This window comes from Equus asinus, chromosome 17 (assembly GCF_041296235.1).
Source record: "Equus asinus isolate D_3611 breed Donkey chromosome 17, EquAss-T2T_v2, whole genome shotgun sequence".
In the NCBI taxonomy this organism is placed as follows: Eukaryota; Metazoa; Chordata; class Mammalia; order Perissodactyla; family Equidae; genus Equus; species Equus asinus.
Window position 1 is genome coordinate 17,985,089 of NC_091806.1, and position 18,966 is coordinate 18,004,054.

The 18,966-nt window shown below is 34.7% G+C and overlaps 1 protein-coding gene across 1 annotated transcript; it reads right to left on the reverse strand.

The window, feature by feature from the left end:
• Positions 1 to 2,770: 2,770 nt before the first annotated feature.
• LOC139040432 (olfactory receptor 4C46-like) lies at positions 2,771 to 3,700 on the reverse strand. Its single transcript, XM_070487203.1, has one exon. It carries the CDS (start codon positions 3,698 to 3,700, stop codon positions 2,771 to 2,773), a length of 930 nt encoding a protein of 309 aa, XP_070343304.1.
• Positions 3,701 to 18,966: the final 15,266 nt, after the last annotated feature.

Below are 18,966 nucleotides of genomic sequence, written 5' to 3' on the forward strand. Positions count from 1 at the left end.
ATGTTTAGAGTTCTATTTTGGCATCGTTCTTTTTTGGTTTTCTTCCTAAAAATATCAAAATGGCTATGGATCTTTTGAGAGACTACTGATGACTACCCATGGTTGACAAAATTATGCAAAATTACGTAATAATTTTTTGGCTTTAATTTCCATCTGTGTGCTCAAGGCTTCTACATTTCTATGACCTACATCTTTCTGAGGATCAGAAACGTATATTTGATTGTATGTAGCTACTTGAATCTCATTCAGTACATTAAAAACACATTTATCTTCTCTCTGTTCCATCCATCCAGTAATCTAAGTCAGAAACTGGGTGTTACCCATGACTCTTCTATCTCTAACATCTGCTATCAAGTTCTTTTGTTTAGAACTCCTAAATATTTAAAAACCCTTCTCTATCGCTCTGTTAGTTTGGGTTCCCTGGATGCAGACTTTGAGATGGGGATTTTTATGAAGGTGATTTATAAGCAGGAGGGGTTCAGGGAAGCTGACTATGGCAGGGGAAAGAAAAGATGTGGTCACAAATGGATTCCAGTTTCAGCCTGGAGCCACAGGAGCTCTGGAGTATACACTGTACCAGTGAACTGGTTCCACCTTGAGGCAATGGAGCCAGGCATTTTTACTCCCACTCCAGTCATTCATTGGCCACTTGTAGGTCCTGGGATGGTTTATCAAATTCTGCATCTTCACTGGAACCACCAGAGGACAGGCCTCCATCCTTTCACACCGAAATCATTACAGCAACCTCCAAACTGCTCTCCTGCTGTCAGTCTCGTCTCCTGCAAACCATTTCCCATACTGTAACTAGTTATCATTCTAAAACTCAAATCTAACTGCATCATTCACTAGCTTAAAAAAGCTTTCAATATTTTCTTCCTGGTACCAGTTTGATCCTCCCCATTCTTGTCTCTCCAACTTCATATCTTGCCCTTTACCATTGTACAAGCTCAGTGTCCAGCATGATTTCCAGCACACAGTGGGGGGGTTCAATACATAATTGTTGAGTGAAAGGATGAATTAATAACCACAGCCATATTGAACTAATTAGGTTTTCGGCATACTCTTTTTCACCTCCCGGACTCTTTTATATATTCTATTTGCTAGAATGCTCTTTCAGCCTCATGCCTATTCTCTGCCAACCAACTTCTTTTCATCCATTGGGTCTGATTTTTGATGACTTTTCATCTAGAAATCTTTTCCTGAGCCTGCATATCTTAGTTGTCTGTTACTCTAGTGTGGTTTCATAGTACCCTGTACTTCCACTGTTTTATCATTTATAACACTGTTGTAATTTTCTGCTCCTTCTTGGGAGTTTTTCAGTGGATACTAAGCTCTGTGAAGTCTTTATTCACCCCTGAAGGCTAAGCAGCTATCGATGTGCCTGATACATCCCTTGGCCTCAAAAATATTTGTTGATAATGAATGAAGGATGGAGGAGTGAAATGAATATATTTATCCTGAAGTTGCTTTGTGTATATATGGAGCAAGATATTTTTTAAAACAGCTTTTAATAATGAAATGTTACCAAAAGGTAAACTGATTAACAGAAAAATATACCATAAACAGCTCATATTAACAAGGTAATAAGTTCTCCTCAGAGCAGGGAGAGTATCAAGGTAAACTGTTTGCTCATATGCTGAGAATTATAGTTTCAATTTCTTTCTCAACCTCATTTAAGCCAGAGTAAGAACAAACTGTAGCTCCCCCAAGGGTTCTAGGCAGAATTCTCCTTATAGACGAATCGGATAAAAGTGTGAAAGAATTCCCTGGGTTTCAGTACTACTTTCTTATTCTTCATTTATTGAATTGATTCACGTTCCTTTATACTTTCACTTATTCAATCAATATTTATTGTGTGCTGGACATCATTCTACCGTGTAGAAGGTGTTGGTATATAGCAGGCAAGTACGTGACAGAGGATGGCTGAATATTTAATAAGTAAAAACTCCTGTCGGGCCTCAAAATAATCTTTCATTTGAATCACTGCTCTTTCTGATGTGTTATCAGCATAAGATGGGTGATAAGAGTAACACAAAATGGTTCTTAAGCTACAAGGAAATTTAGAAACGTGGTATAGTCTTCATTACCTAACCCTCAGAGGTTAAATGGTCAAAGCTTTTACAGCCCTAAAGTAGTTACACACCAAAATGTTACAGGCAACATAATACAATCAATTGTGATATATAAAAACTGGCACAGATATTAATGAAAACATTAAATTAAATTAATATATACTTTGTGTCCAGCACAGTCCCTGGCTCAACAAATGGTAACAGTATAATTATCTCATCTGTCATATTGTCTATAGCTAACAGCAGATAAGGACATGATCTGGGAAATCAGTCAATTCTGGTTACTGGCTTTCCAATATGTCTATTTTAATACCTTCCCCTTTCTCTCCGTTTCCTCACCTGTAAAATGGTGGTGATGGCAATACTTAACTCTGGATTTTTACAGAAATTACTGTTCAATAACAATATATTCTTATTTCTTTAATTTGCTATAAGGACAGCCTGTGAATCCACATATATGGTTGAAGGTAGAAAATCTATACTCTAATTTGGTAGAGTTTTTTAAATATGGGAAGAGTGGTCCCAGGTTATATATTTTTTTTCTCTTTACTGCACCATTTCTTCTCCACTCAATGCAGAATCTAAGATTCATAGCTGCTAATTTTATTCTTTATTCCCTAAGTGTGCCTTACTGAAATCATCTCCTGTGTCCTTTTGGCTCTTGCCTCAGTTGAATCAATGTTGGTCTCCAGGCACATTTATTTCTCACGTGAAATAGCTTTCCTATGACACAACTTCCCAATAGCATTTTTCATCTGGGCATTTCTCAAGGTATAGATTAAAGGATTTAACATGGGAGTTATGATATTGTAGGATACAGCAACTGCTTTATCAATTGATAAAGTAGCTGCAGGTCTCATGTACACAAATATACAAGGCACAAAGAATAAGATGACCACTGTGATGTGGGAGGCACAGGTGAAGAGGGCTTTGCGCCTTGCCTCCAAGCTGTAGGTCCTTAGGGAGTGCAGGATGGCCACATAGGAGACCATCAAGAGAAGGAATTTTAACAGGCAGATGAACCCACTGTTGGCAGCAACAAAGAGCCCTAGAATGTGGGTATCAGTGCAGGCAAGATTGAGCAAAGGATTCAGATCACACATAAAGTGATCTATGACATTAGGGCCACAGAAGGGTAATCGGAAGATGAAGAGGATTTGTATGGTTGCATGAAGAAAGCCTCCCACCGACACCACTCCCACTAGCAGGACACACACCTGCCAATTCATTATAATTGTGTAGTGCAAGGGCTTGCAGATGGCTACATAGCGGTCATATGCCATCACAGTGAGCAGGATGCTCTCAGAACCTCCAAAAAAATGTTCCCAGAATATTTGGGTCATGCATTCATTAAATAGGATGGTCTTCTTTTCATGGAGTGAATCTATGATCTGTTTGGGGGTACTGACAGAAGGATAGCAGGCATCAATAAAGGAGAGATAAGCCAGGAAAAAGTACATGGGAGACCCCAGTGATGGACTGGAGGTGATGGTGACCAAGATGAGCACATTTCCTACCACAGTGATGATGTAGATGACAAAAATCAGAGCAAATATGATTTTCTGCATCTTTGGATTCTCTGTGAGCCCCAGTAGAACAAACTCTGTCACGTTGTTCCTGTTTTCCATGAGTTTCATGTGGTGGTTAATTATAGTAACTGAAAAGAAAAAATTTTTATTAATGTAACTTTGAATTTATGAAACTTTCTATTCTAATATTTAATAAATTCTTGGATTCTGTTGAGTTTTGAATTCTTTTGAGGTTAGTTTTTTTTTTTTTTTGGTATTTATTTGTGTGTGCACTGGAAATAAAGACTCTGAGTTCTTGAAGATTACTCAAATTGCCTCCAAGGGGAAGTCTTTGTTAAGGTTACAGACATTAGGAACTTTGTAAACACACAGGCAGGAGACCACCTGTGGACACTTAATCATCCCAGATGACTAAGAATTTAACTTGAAGTAGTAGACTGCACACACAGTGACAGGCAAGCCTGAAAAGGAAGTAGAAGATAGATGTCAAGACCATAAATGCAAAGCTACAGAACTTTCCTTTAATCTCTAGGAAATGGGAAACCACTAAAGGTTATTGAGAATATGAGTGGAAGGATGAAGAGGAATTTGAAGAAGGGGAATCTTAGATATTATTCTAGTAAAGATCTTTGTGTGTCTCGGATGAAATGGGCTGAGGTTCAGTAAGGGGGTGAAAGGCAGACACAGGACTCCCTGTGATATCCTGCCCAAGACCAAGCAGCTAATAAAGCACAGAAGCAAGATTGGGTCAGATTATACTTGTTAATTTTTTCCCTCCAAATTCTTAACCTGTATGCCCTATATCGTTAACATTATAATAAAAAATATTCAACTAGTAATCTTTTTTGATATGGCCATAATAATTATAATTACTTTAATACTACTTGAGAGGCAAGATTGTATAGAACAATTCCATCAGCGCACACACATGCAACATACTGCCACTGACATATTGGAACTCCGAAATGTTAAGAAAAATGTGATGCTGCTTTCTGTGAATAATCCTTTTATCCTGGCCTCTCCATAAGCCCCAAATATTCCTTCTTCCATCCCCCTCCAAAAAATGGGCTCCCACACAATATCAGAAAAAATTTTCCCAATGGTTAAGTGTATTGGTTTAAGAATCAAACAGACCACCTCAGAATCCTAGTTCTACTTGTAATATCTTTTATCTGGGGTGTATTACTTTGGCACCTTACATTCCTAGTTTTCTCTTCTATAAAGTGAGAATAATAATAGCCACCTCACACGTTGTTATGAGAATTATTTGAGGGAACATGTATGACACATCCACCACAATATCTGGGACACACATAGAACTTTCATTTTATGACTGTATGCACCTAAGAGATCGGAAGAACTGGCCGTTTGATCAATAATACAGAGAAACATTTACCTATGCAATGAGCTCAGGAAGAATTGTCTCTAATTTTACCCTCAAAGAATCAGAGACTCATATTATCCATAGCAATTGATCCCAGGAAGTACTCTCCATGTTTGCGCTTGGACTAAACAGTTGATGATTTATGATATTTCAAATTCACATTTATGTCTTTTGTGTATGCATAGTGTAGTCAAATTTTGCTTTTATTCTCATGATTAGTCTTGCTATTAAAGGAGATGTCTCATGGCAAAAGCATGGTATCTTGTGTCAGAGAGCTGGGTCCTACAATTTGCTTAATTTCTATGAGCCTCAACATTTTCAACTGTCAGATTAGGTTAATGACAATTAAGAATTATCTTTTAAAGAATTGAAAAATAATGAGTACTATATATGGAAAGTAACAATCTTTAATAAGCATCAGCACTATTGAAAGACTTACCTTAGCAGTCTTAGATGATCTTAATGATGTTTGTGGGTGTCCAGAAACAATTCCATATTCAAATTGACTGCCACTTGTAATAAGTGACTTGCAGCATGAAAGATATGTCGTGCTTGGGGAGAGCCTCTTCAGATAATTAACTATCAAATGAATAGCTGTTAAGAAATTGTATACATTGAACTTGTGCAATATTTTTGTTATATCAATTTACCTCAATAAACCCCAATAAAAAAGAAAGTGTCCTTATGAATCTAGATCTTTCCATCTAGCCTAAAGCCTCAAAAGTTTTTCAAAGAAAACCTGTTTTCTGGTTTTGAATTTAGAATGGATTCACTTGAAACACTGTGGAGAAATGATCTTCCGTATACGGCTCTGGTCCTGCAGAGGAAGAGGCCCACAGTGTAGAGGAAACACATTCTAAATGTTTACTCTGCCCATAAAGATTCTTGCTCTGGAGAGGTGAACAACAACCAAAACGTTTTCACCTTGCTCCGTGGAGACATTTATAATAAGAAAGTTTCCATGAGAATTAAGGAACTTTGTCTTTTATCAGCTATTTTTCTCTCCCAGGAATTAATTATCTCCTTTGCTGGAAAGCCTTTGTCTTAGAAACAGGTATTCTGGAGAGACCTATTTGAGAAACACTCATTCTTGAGTGAGGAATTATGTTCCTACATGTGGAACCTAAGAATGTGGGAGCCCCCTTTGTCTATCGGAACCTGGGTTGTTAACAAAGCTGAATGTCCAGTGAATAACAAGATATGATAGCAAGGTGGCCTAATTCCAGCATGTGGAGCTGTGATGTAGTTTCCCTGTTGACTCAGGTCACAGAAGTTTCTATCTTCTTATCAATGTTAAACTTTTATTGGAAAACCACTGCTGATCGTTTGAGAGTTAGATCAGTGAGGGTTTAAAATTAATGGTGGCCATCTTAAAATTCTTGACTCTAAAAGTTCATTTTTCCCCAGATTTATTAAAATGTCATGGACAAATAAAATTGTATATATTTAAGGTGTAGAACTTGATATTTTGATATAAGTATATATTGTGAAGTAATCGCCAAAATCAAAATATTTAACATATTCATCACTCACATCATTACTATTTTTTTTGTGCGTGTGGCAAGAACACTTAAGATTTATCCTCTTAGCAAATTTTAAGTATGCGATACAATATTATTAACTATGATTGCATTGCTGTACAATAGATTTCCAGAAATTATTCATCTTGCGTAACTGAAACTTTGGTCCCCTGGTCAACATCTCCCTATTTCTCCACCCCCTGCCTTTGGCAATCAGCATTCTACTCTCTGCTTTTGTAAGTTTGAATATTTTAGATTCCACAAATAAGTAAGAACATACAGTATTTTTCCTTGTCTGGCTTATTTCACTTAGCATGATGTCCTCCAGGTTAATTTGTCACAAATGGCAAATTTCCTTCTTTTTTAATGATTATGTGATATTCCATTGTACATATATACCTCAGCCATCAACAGACATAGGTTGTTCCCATATCTTGGCTATCAGGAATAATGCTGCAATAAACACGAGTGCAGATATCTCTGAGATATTGATTTCAATTCCTTTGGCTATATGCCCAGAAGTGAGATTGATGGATCAAAAGTAGTTCTATTTTTAATTTTTTGAGGAACCTCCATACTATTTTCCATAACGGCTGTGCCAATTTACATTCCACCAAGCTTGCACAAGGGTTCCCTTTTTTCTGCATCCTCAACACTCATTACCTTTTGTCTTTTTGACAATTACTGTTCTTACGAATGTGAGTTGATACCTCATTGTGGTTTTGATTTGCATTCCCCTAATGATTAGTGATGCTAAACACTTTCTAATATTCCTGTTGGCCATCAGTATGTCTTCTTTTGAGAAATGCCAATTCAGGTCTTTTTCACATTTTTCTTTTTCTTTTGGCTGAGGAAGATTTGCCCTGAGCTAACGTGTTGCCAATCCTCCTCTTTTTTTTTTTCTTGAGGAAGATTAGCCCTGAGCTAACATCTATGCCAGGCTTCCTCCACTTTACACGTGGGACACTGCCACGGCATGGCTGATGAATGGAGCAGGTCCACGGCCCCGGACCTGGGCCATCAAAGTGGAGTGCATGGAACTAGCCACAGGCCCTGGCCCTCCTTTGCCCATTTTTGAATCAGGATGTTTGTGGTTTTGCTATTGAATTTATGTGTTCATTGTATATTTTAGATATTAACTCCTTATCACATATATGGTTTGCAAATATTTTCTCACATTCATTGGTTTCCTTTTCACTCTTGATTGTTTCCTTTGCTGAGCAGAAATTTTTTAGTTTGATGCAATCCCACTTGTTTGTCTTTGCTTTTGGTGTCATATCTAAAAAATCATTGCCCAGACCAATGTCAAGAAGATTTTTCCCTATGCTTTCTTCGAGTTTTATGGTTTCAGGTCTTATGCTTAATTCTTTAATCTATTTTGAGTTGATTTTTGTATATGGTGCAAGATAAGGGTCCAATGTTGTTCTTATGAATGTGGATATCCAGAGTTCCCAAACCATTTCTTGAAGAGACTATCCTTTCCCCATTGTATGTTCTTGGTAGCCTTGTTGAAGTTTAGTTGACTGTATATGCATGATTTAATTTCTGGAGTCTGTATTCTATTCCATTGGTCTATAAGTCTGTATTTTTGTCAGTACTCACTGTTTTTATTATAGTAGCTTTGTAATATACTTAAAAATCAGAAATTGTGATGTCTCCAATTCTATTCTTCTTGCTCAAGATGGCTCTGGGCATTCCAATTTCTTTTGTTGTTCCATATGAATTTTTATGGAAAGGTGTTTTCGCTTTTCTTGCAGGGCTATGGAATAGCCAAAAACCTTAGAAGGCTCCTGATTACAATTATTTCTGGCACTTATGGGCTGGTCAGTATGGAATATTAGACAGCATTAAAAGTGTGGGAAGATATATAAAAGACAATAAAAAAGTTCCAGTTCCACATCTTTGTCACTTGTAATTACTACTAGTTGTTTTTCCTTGAGTCATTCCAAGAGGTATGTCATGGTAAGTTGTTGTGGTTTTAATTTTTCTTCCCTAATGCTAATGATGTTGGGCATTCTGTTTCTCATGTTCTTATTGACTATTTGTATATCTTCTTTTGTGGTATTTCTGTTCACGTCTTTTATACTTTTTAAAAATAGGGTTTTAAAAAATTTATATATTTAATATATTTATTTAAATTTTCTCCTGCTCCATGGATCGTCTTTTCAGTCTTAAAAATGATGACATCTGATGAGTAGAACATTTAAGATTACAGTAAAGTCCAATTTTTCATTAATTCTTGCATTACATACTTATCACATCATATGAAATAAATATTGGTCTATTTTTAATAGATTTTATCATTATTATTATTATTTTAGATTAAGCTTTACTACGTGGGTCTCTGACTCATTTAGACTTAGTTTTTGTGTATGGTGTGAGGTAGTTGCTACTATTTATTTTTTTTCCCTATAGATATCCAATTGACAGCATAATTTGTTTAAAAGTCTATTCTTTAACCATTGAATTACCTTGACGTTGTTGTAAAAGAATGAGCATAATTAAGTTTATTTCTGGACATTCTATTGTTTCTGAACATAGTTATATGTTTTTCCTTATGCCACTCAATATTGATTACAGGAGTTTAAGGGTAAGCCTTGAAATTAGGTAAAGTTCACCAACTGTGTTCTTTTTGTCAGAGTGCTTTGCTATTCTAGGCTCTTTCAAATTTCTACATTTCTGTATAAATTTCAAAGTAAATTTACCAATTTCTCCAGCAATCTTCTTGGGATTTTGATTGGAATTGTATTCAAAATTTAGAATTGGTACGTTAAGCATGTTGGGTTTTCTGTTCCATCTAACGTCGTATATCTCTCTATTTATGCATTTAATTTTATCAGTGGTGTTTTCTAGTTTTCATGCACAGATGTTGAATATATTTTAAAAATGTAACCCTAATATTTCACTTTAAAAAAAGTCATTGGACATAGTATTTTGTTTCTAACTTCAATTTCTAATTGTTGCTATTGTAGAAATACAATAGATTTTTTATATTGACGTTGTGACCTGCATCTCTGCTGAATTCACTGATTAGGCCAATTAGTTTTTTAAGTGTATTTAACATTTCTCCATACATAATTATTCCATCTACACAAAGATACATATTTACAATTTTGCTTCTTCCTTTCCAATCTGTGTCTTTTCTTTTTCTTTTCTTATTGCAATGATTAGCACCAGAGTAAAATATATAATAGTAATGGTGAGTGGATATGCTTTTCTTGTTCCTATTCTTAGAGGGAGTGTATTCATCATTAATATGATGGAAATTATGGATTTTATATAGATGCTCTTTATTAGGTTGAGTAAGTTGTTTTCTAGTCTCCATTTGCTAACATTTAAAAAAAAATAAATCTGGGCTGAAATTTATCAATTTTTATGCATCTCTTCAAATAATCATGTGGTTATTCTCCTTCATTCTGTTACTTTAGTGACTTACATTGAATGATATTTGAATGTTAAATCAACCTCTTATTCATTGGCAAACTCTACATGATTATGATGTATTATTATTTTTAAAAATCATTGATGATTTGATTTACTGATATTTTGTTAAATGTCTTTTGCATATACTCATAGGGATATTTGTCAATTTCTTTCTTTTAATGTCATTTGGTATTTAGACAATGCAGGCTTCATATAATAAAATGCATAGGGTTTTCTCCTTTGTGTTCTGAAAGAGTTTGCATAGGTATTATTTATTTTTTAAATATTATTATGGGATTCAAAAGTGAAGCCATTGGGCCTGTGATTATTTTTGAGAAGGATTTTAATTACAAATTCAATGTCTTTGGCTGATATGAATCTATTCAGGTTTTCTATTTCTTTGTCAGTTAGACTTTGTAATACTTTTACAAATAATTGGTTTTTAAGTTGTCAAGTTTATTAGCTTTAATTTATCACAATATTTCCTACTATCAAGTTAATGTCCATAGAATCTGTAATGTTGTATTATCTTTCATTCTTGATATGAATGATTTGTGTCTTCTATCTCTTTCATCCTTTTTCTCCATCACTCCCTCCTCTATATGCCTCCTCATTATTCTAGCTAAGTCTTTGTCAATTTTATTTAAGCTTTTTAAAGAGCCAGCTTTTTATTCACTGATTTTTTTCTACTATTTTTTTGTTTTCTACATCATTGAGTTTTTGTTCTTATCCTTATTATTTCCTTTCTTCTCCATTCTTTCTTCTTTATTTTGTCTGTTTTTTCTACATCTGTAGCTCAAAATCTTTGATAATTAATTTTAAATATTATTCCTTTTCTAATATATACATTTTATGGTCCAAATTAACCCTGATATGTTGTGCTTTCAATTTAATTTATTCAAAATATTTTTTAGTTGTCTTGTGATTTCTTTTTTTAATTGAGATAAAACTTATCATTTAACAATTTAAAAGTGTACAGTTCATTGTCTTTTAGTACATTCACAATGTTGTGCCATCATTACAGGTATATAACTGTTTAACATTTTCATCTCTCTATACAAATTAAGCAGTCACTTTCCATTTCTTCCTTTCCCTAGACTCTGGTTAACCACTAATCTGCTTTCTGTTTCTGAGGATTTGCTCATTTTAGATATTTCATATACATAGAATTATACAATGTTTTGCCTTTTGTGTCTGTCTTCTTTCACTTAGCATAATGTTTTCAAGGTCCGTCTATGTTTTAGCATTTAAAAGTATTTCATTCCTCTCTGTAGCTGAATAATATTCTATCCTATGGATATACCATGTTTGGTTATCTGTTAATCAGTTGACAGAGATTTGAAATATTTTTACCTTTTGTCTATTGTGAATATTGCTGCTGTGAGAACTTTGTACAAGTCTGTTTGAACACCAATTTTTAATTATATTAGGTATATACTTGGGAGTGGAATTGCTGGGTCACATGATAATTCTGTATTTAACTTTTTGAGGAACCATCAACTATTTTCTCACAGCTATGGAAAATTTTACATTTCTATCAACAATAATATGAGATTTCCAATTATTCCATCTTTTCCAACACTTGTTAATTTCCTTTTTTAAAAAATTATAGCCATTTAAAAGATGTGGAGTGTATCTCATTGTGATTTTTCTTTGCATTTCCTTAATGACTAACAATATCAAGTGTATTTTTATATGCTCATTAGCCATTTGTTTATCTTATTTGCAGAAATGCCTATTTGAGTCCTTTGCACATTTACAAGTTGGGTTTTCCTTTTTTTTTGTTGAGTGATATGTTATTTACATATTCTTGATACAAGATGCTTATCAGATATATGATTTGCAAATATTTTCTCTCATTCTGTGAGTTGACTTTCACTTTCTTGATAGTGTCCTTTGAGAAATATGATGTTTTAATTTTGATAAAATCCTATTTATCTACTTTTCTTTAGTTGCTTGCACTTTTGTTGCCACATTTAATAAACCATTGCTAATATAAGGCCATAAAAATTTGTTCCTATGTTTTCTTCGAAGAGTTTTATAGTTTTAGCTTACACTTTGATGTTGGATCCATTTTGAGCTAATTTTTGTACATAGTGTGATTTAGGAGTCTTAATTAATTCTTTTGTATTTGGACATCCAGTTGTCCTGGCACCATTTGTTGAAGAGATTATTCTTTCTCTAATGAATGGTCTTGATTGCTTTCTAAAAATTCAATTGACGATATATGCATGGGTTTCCTTCTGGACTCCCAATTCTATTCTTTTTATCTATATGTGACTTCTTATGCTTTTACTATGCTGTTTTAATTCCTATAGCTTTTAATAAGGTCAGAGATTGGAAAGTATGATATTGTTTGCTTCTTGGGGTTCTTTGCAATGCCCTATGAAATCTTTTCTATTTCTGTAAAAGATGGCTTGGGGACTTTTTTGTTTTAAAGATTGGCACCTGAGCTAACAACTGTTGCCAATCTTTTTCTTTTTTTCTTCTTCTTCTCCCCAAAGGTCCCCAGTACATAGTTGTATGCATTCTATTTGTGAGTGCCTCTGGTTGTACTATGTGGGACACCGCCTCAGCATAGCCTGATGAGCGGTGCCATGTCCATGTTCAGGATCCGAAGTGGAGAAATCCTAGGCTGTCAAAGTAGAGTGCGCCAACTTAACCACTTGGCCACAGGGCCAGCCCCTGACATTGGGATCTTGATAGTGGTTGCGTTGAATTTGTAGATCACTTTGGGAAATCATCTTAATTATATTAAATCTTCCAGTCTGTGAACACAGAGTGTATTTCTATTTATTTAGATCTTTAATTTATTTAAAAAATGTTTCATATTTTTCAGTGTAAAAGTCTTTCATCATATAGTTTAAATTTGATCTTCAGTATTTTATTCTTTCTGATGCTCTGGTAATGGAATTGTTTCCTTAATTTCATTTTCAGATTGTCCATTGCTAGTGTATAGAAATACAACTGGTTTTTGTATGTTGATCTTGTATCCTGAAATTTTGCTAAACTTCTTCATTAGATCTAATAGTTTGTGTGTGTGTGTGTGTGTGTATTCTCTAGGGTTTTCTATGTATAAGGTTATTCATTTGCAAATACAGATAGATTTACTTCTTCCTGTCCAGTTTGTATACCTTTTCTTTTGTTTTCTCAAACCTAATTTCCATGGTAAGAACCTATAGTAAAATGTTGAATAGAAGTGTTTAGAGTGGACACAGTTACACTGTTCTAACTTTTAAGAAAAGCTTTTTGATGAGGTGTAGTTTTTTGTTGGTCTTGTGACTTTTCTAAAGTATTTTTACAAAGACTAGTGTCCTAGTCAGCACAATAAAGAAGAAAGAAATGAGAGAGTTTGGAAAGGAATAACTAAACTGTGTATTTGCAAAATTTATAGTTTTGTACACAGAAGAATCATTACTAAAACTAATAAGTGAATATAGCCATATTGCTGTATAAAATGTCAGTATATAAAAACAAATTCTTTATTTATGTCTGCATCAAGAATAAAAACATTGGAAAATTAAATTGAAAAACTGTTCACATTAGATAAAAATGAAAATGTGAATAAATCTAATAGATAATGTGCAAGAATTCTACATGAAAATTTACACTACTGATTTCAAGACTTAATATAAAGATACCAGTAACCAAGACAGTGTGGTATCAACATATGCTAAACACGTGGAACAAGATAAAGAGTCCAGAAATAGGCCAGCAATAAATGGCTAATTGATTTTCACAAAAAGTTGCCAAAGCAATTATTGGGGAAGAGAAAGTCTTTTCAACAAATGATGCTATTTTTCTGAATATTTTTTATGACCCTGAAGTATGTGATTTTTTTTTATTGAAAGAAACATAAAAGGTTTTTCCATAAAGAAAAGGTATATAAATATCAGTATTTAAATTATGAACTGTTGTTCTTAAGAAGAACCTTAAAATAAGTGAAGAGGCAAACTTTAAACTAGGAACTATTTGAAAGCTATTTAAATCACTAAGGACTATTGTTTAGAATACATAACAAACTCTGCAAATGGAAAATAAAAAAGACAAATAAAAAAATGGGACGTGAGCAGGCATTTCAGCAAAAAGAAAGATATAGGGAATAAACGTGAGATAATAATCAACTCATTAGTAATTATGGAAATGCCAATCTAACCCACAATGAGATAACATTCTATATCCACTTAATTTGCAAAAGTTAAGAAGTTTGAGACTACCATGTGATGTAGAGGATATGAACCAATGGGATGTCTTTTACATTGCTGCCCCAGGTGTATATATTGATACAACTACTTTGGCAAAGATTTTGGCATTATCTAGCGATCTTGAACATTCACAGAAACTCAATTCATAAGTTCAACTCCTATATATATGCTTAAGCAATACTTGGTACATGTACATCTGAAGTTGTGTACCATAGTCTTTTGCAGCCTGTCAGTAATACTGAAAATGTGGAACTACCCAGAAACCTATCAACCGAAATCGACTGTAAATCACCACCAGAAGCATTGCCTGAATCCAAAGAATGTACCCTAGGGCACAGGAGCTGTGGACTACAGCACTGCAGGCTTGGAGAACAAACAGCTTCAGGGAGAGACATTGACCAAAATTAGCTGTTCTGTAATGGGAAACAATTCACGAAGAATGTCTGAGAAGGTAGATTTCTTTAGTCACTTGAAAACAGATTCTCAAAGTTTTAGCGGAAATTCCATCTCAAGCTGAGATCCTGTTTTTTGTTTTTAAATTGTTTTTTTAAATTGGTAAAAACATGGCTGTCATTTATTTATTTTTTACTGTGGGTCTATTTACTCCTCAAAACAATCACAAGAATTATTTGTCTCATTTTGAATATGAGAAAAACTGAGGCTGAGAAAGGTTAAGTAACTCCTTTCAAGGTAAGGAAACATATTTACAGCATACCTTAGATTACAGACTGGCTCTGTGCTTATCCAGCGTTTATGTGTTTTAACTAAGCTGTCGTTGCTCGTATTTCAGTGAGTCAGTTATAACTGGGGTTTTTCTGTTGCTCAATGCATTTTAACTCTTTTGTTCAAGTAATTTCCAGCTAATTGACAGTGCCAATGAAAGCATATAGTGCGCTTGGAGATACGTTTGGAAAATATAATTGATTGGAATTAGTTCCTATCAGGATGGAACCACAAATGCAGTTGGTGGGCCCACACAGGTACCTCATTCATTGTTCACATTCACCAGTGATATAGTCCAGCTCAATTCCTCAATTGTTAACTTTCCCAAGTTCTTTCTTACTTATCTAATCTAGATCTTGGATAGTATTTTTTGGCTTCAACTGCAACATCACTTCCTTAAGGATACCTTCCCTGAGCATTCCACCTCCTCCCCTATTTAAGCCATGTCCCCATTGCACATACATAGAGCACTGTCTTTTTTATAGTGCTCATCACTCCTTTTTTTTTTTTTTTTAAATAGTTGAGTTCTTGCATGATCAGAGCAGAGAAACTACCTAGGCTGTGGACGCAGTTTTGTATTTAAATTTCAGTTATGCCACTACTCATTTCTGATCCTGGGTAAGTTACCTAAAGTCATAGTGCCTCAGTTCCCATTTGTAAAATAAGAATAATAATTGTGTCCATCACAAAGAGTACCTCATGTAATGTGTATAATACAGTGCCTGTCATATAGCTCTCAATAGTTAGTCAATGTCATTGTTATTGTTAAACAGTGCTGTCTGGTACACTTTAAGTGTTCAACGAACATTTATTTTAAAAAACTGAAGAATCCAAGTTATGACTGTATCCTGGTGATTTTTCCAGCTTACTGGATGAATTCTAACCCTTGTCAAAATTTCATTGTCTGGTCAGAGGACTGTAGGAAGAACAGAGCAGCATTTGGTTGCCATTTTGGCAAAGCATTCTAAAATTAATTACTCTTCCCTTGAGGAAATAGCACAGAGGAGTCACCCATTTGAATAAAACTCATGTCTTTATATTGTAAGAATTGAAGGAGTTAAGAAGACAGGACTGCAAGAATTTCTTGGCAGAGATAACCACAAAGGCAATGTCTCTCCCTGACCTCCTCTGGCTAGACATGGGATTCTAGTGAAATGAAGGGAGAAGACAGGGTGGGTCCCAAGGACCAAAATATGTGCCTCTGCACTGAGCATAGATGCTCTAAAAAAAAGGCTTGAAGGCATTGACTTCAAGAGATTCCTTGTCAAAGTGACTTTAATCAACTGTTGATGTTTTGGTAATTGAGTTTGCTTTTCTAGCTTTAAAAATGGCTACCATGTTCTTAGGGCCTGTATCAAGGCTCTCAGATCAAGTTCTACAAAAAAAGTTTAAAAACTAAATTTAGATTTAAAAACTAGCTTTAGATTTTATTTTATCATTTTTTTAAAGATTGGCGCCTAGGCTAACAACTGTTGCTGATCTTCCTTTTTTTTTAAATAATAAATTAAGATGATCATGACTCTGGTTGTAAACACCTTGCATTGAAGAAAACCCTAATAGAGTTTGATTTAAGTATTTTAGAGTCTGCAAAGGACCAACTGATAAGAAGTCAGTAGTTTGTGATCCTCAATACTGAGTTGGGCAAAAATAACCTTTTTTCCCAACCAGTTTTTATGTAAGAACAACCTATGATTTATTTATTTGTCAGTATTTGTCTCTGCTCTTGATCCTACAGGCCATAATCAACAAGTGAATTTGGTAAAAAGTTTGGATTTCAAGGGCAGCAATTGTTGGAAATATCACAGCACAACTACTTACAAAATGTCTTTCTTACGTATCGTTCTCAAATTATTCCAAAAATTGAGGAAGAAGGAACCCTTCCTAACACATTCTATGAAGCCCACATCGCCCTGATGTCAAAGCCAGACAGGGACAACACAAAGAAGGAAAATTACAGGCCAATGTTGCTGATGAACATAGATGCAAAAATCCCCAACAAAATATTGGCAAACTGAATACAGAAATATGTTTAAAAAGATCATACACCACGATCAAGTGAGAGTTATACCAGGGACACAGGGATGCTTCAACATCCACAAATCAATCAATGTCATACGCCACATTAACAAAATGAGGAAGGAAAACCACATGATCATCTCAATAGATGCAGAAAAAGCATATGACAAGATCCAACATCCATTTATGATAAAAAGAAAACTACTCCCAATAAAATGAGTATAGAAGGAAAGTACCTCAACATAATAAAGGCCATATATGACAAACCCACAGCCAAAATCATACTCAATGAGGAAAAACTGAAAGCCATCCCTCTGAGAACAGGAACAAGACAAGGGTGCCCATTCTCTCCACTCTTCTTCAATGTAGTACTGGATGTTTTGGCCAGAGTGATTAGGCAAGAAAAAGAAATAAAAGGAATCCAAATATGCAATGAAGAAGTGAAACTCTCACTGTTTGCAGATGACAAGATTTTATATATAGACAAACCTGAAAAATCCATGGGAAAGCTACTAGAAATAATCAACAATTATAGCAAAGTTGCAAGGTACAAAATCAACTTACAAAAATCAGTTGCATTTCTATACTCTAAAATGATCTAACAGAAAGCTATAGTAATCAAAACAGCATGATACTGGTACGAAAACAGACATACGGATCAATGGAACAGAATTGAAAGCCCAGAAATAAAACCACACATCTACAGACAACTAATCTTCAACAAAGGAGGTAAGAACATACAATGGAGAAAGGGGAGTCTCTTCAACAAATGGTGTTGGGAAAACTGGACAGCCACATGTTAAAGAACGAAAGTAGACCACTATCTTATGCCATATATAAAAATAAACTCAAAATGGATCAAAGACTTTAAGGTAAGACATGAAACCATAAAATTTCTAGAAGAAAATATTGGAAGTACACTCTTTGACATTGGTCTTAAAAGGATTTTTTCAAATACCATGTCTACTTGGACAAGGGAAACAAAAGAAAAAGAAACAAGTAGGACTTCACCAGTCTAAAGAGCTTCTACAAGGCAAGGGAAACCAGGATCAAAACAAAAAGACAACCCACCAATTGGGAGAAAATATTTGCGAATCATATATCCAACAAGGGGTTAATCTCCGTAATATATAAAGAACTCACACAACTCAAGAACAAAAATCAAACAACCTGATCAAACAATGGGCAGAGGATACGAACAGACATTTCTCCCAAAAAGATATACAGATGGCCAATAGGCACATTGATGCTCAATATCACTAATCATCAGGGAAATGCAAATCAAACCTACACTCAGATATCACCTTACACCTGTTAGAATGGCAATAATAAGCAAGACAAAAAATAACAAATGTTGGGGAGGATGTGGAGAAAAGAGAACTCTCATACACTGCTGGTGGGAATGCAAACTGGTGCAGCCACTATGGAAAACAGTAGGGAGATTTCTCAAAAAACTAAAAATAGAAATACCATATGACCCAGCTACCCCACTACTGGGTATCTATCCAAAGAACTTGAAATCAACAGTTCGAAGAGACTTGTGCACCCCTATGTTCATAGCAGCATTATTCACAATAGCCAAGACATGGAAGCAACTCAAGCATCCATCGACTGAGGATTGGATAAAGAAGATATGAGATATATATATATATATATATATATATATATACACACACACACACACACACACATACATACAACAGAATAATACTCAGCCATAAACAAGACAAAATTATCCCATTTGCGACAACGTGGATGGACCTCAAGGGTATTATGTTAAGTGAAATAAGCTAGACAGAGAAAGACTTACACTGTATGATTTTACTCATATTTGGAAGACAAATAAACGCACGGACAAGAGAACTATTTACTGTTACCAGGGGGAAGGTGGATGGGAGGTGGGAGCAAAGGGTGAAGGGGAGCACCTATATGGTGACTGAAAAATAATATGTACAGTTGATATTTCAATGTTGTAAACTATCATAACCTCAATAAAAAAATTTAAAAATGTCTTTCTTAGATGACTCTGTAATACGTCCATTGTCTCCTTTTACCTCTCCCCTTTTTTTCTCTTTTCATTTCTTTATTTCACTT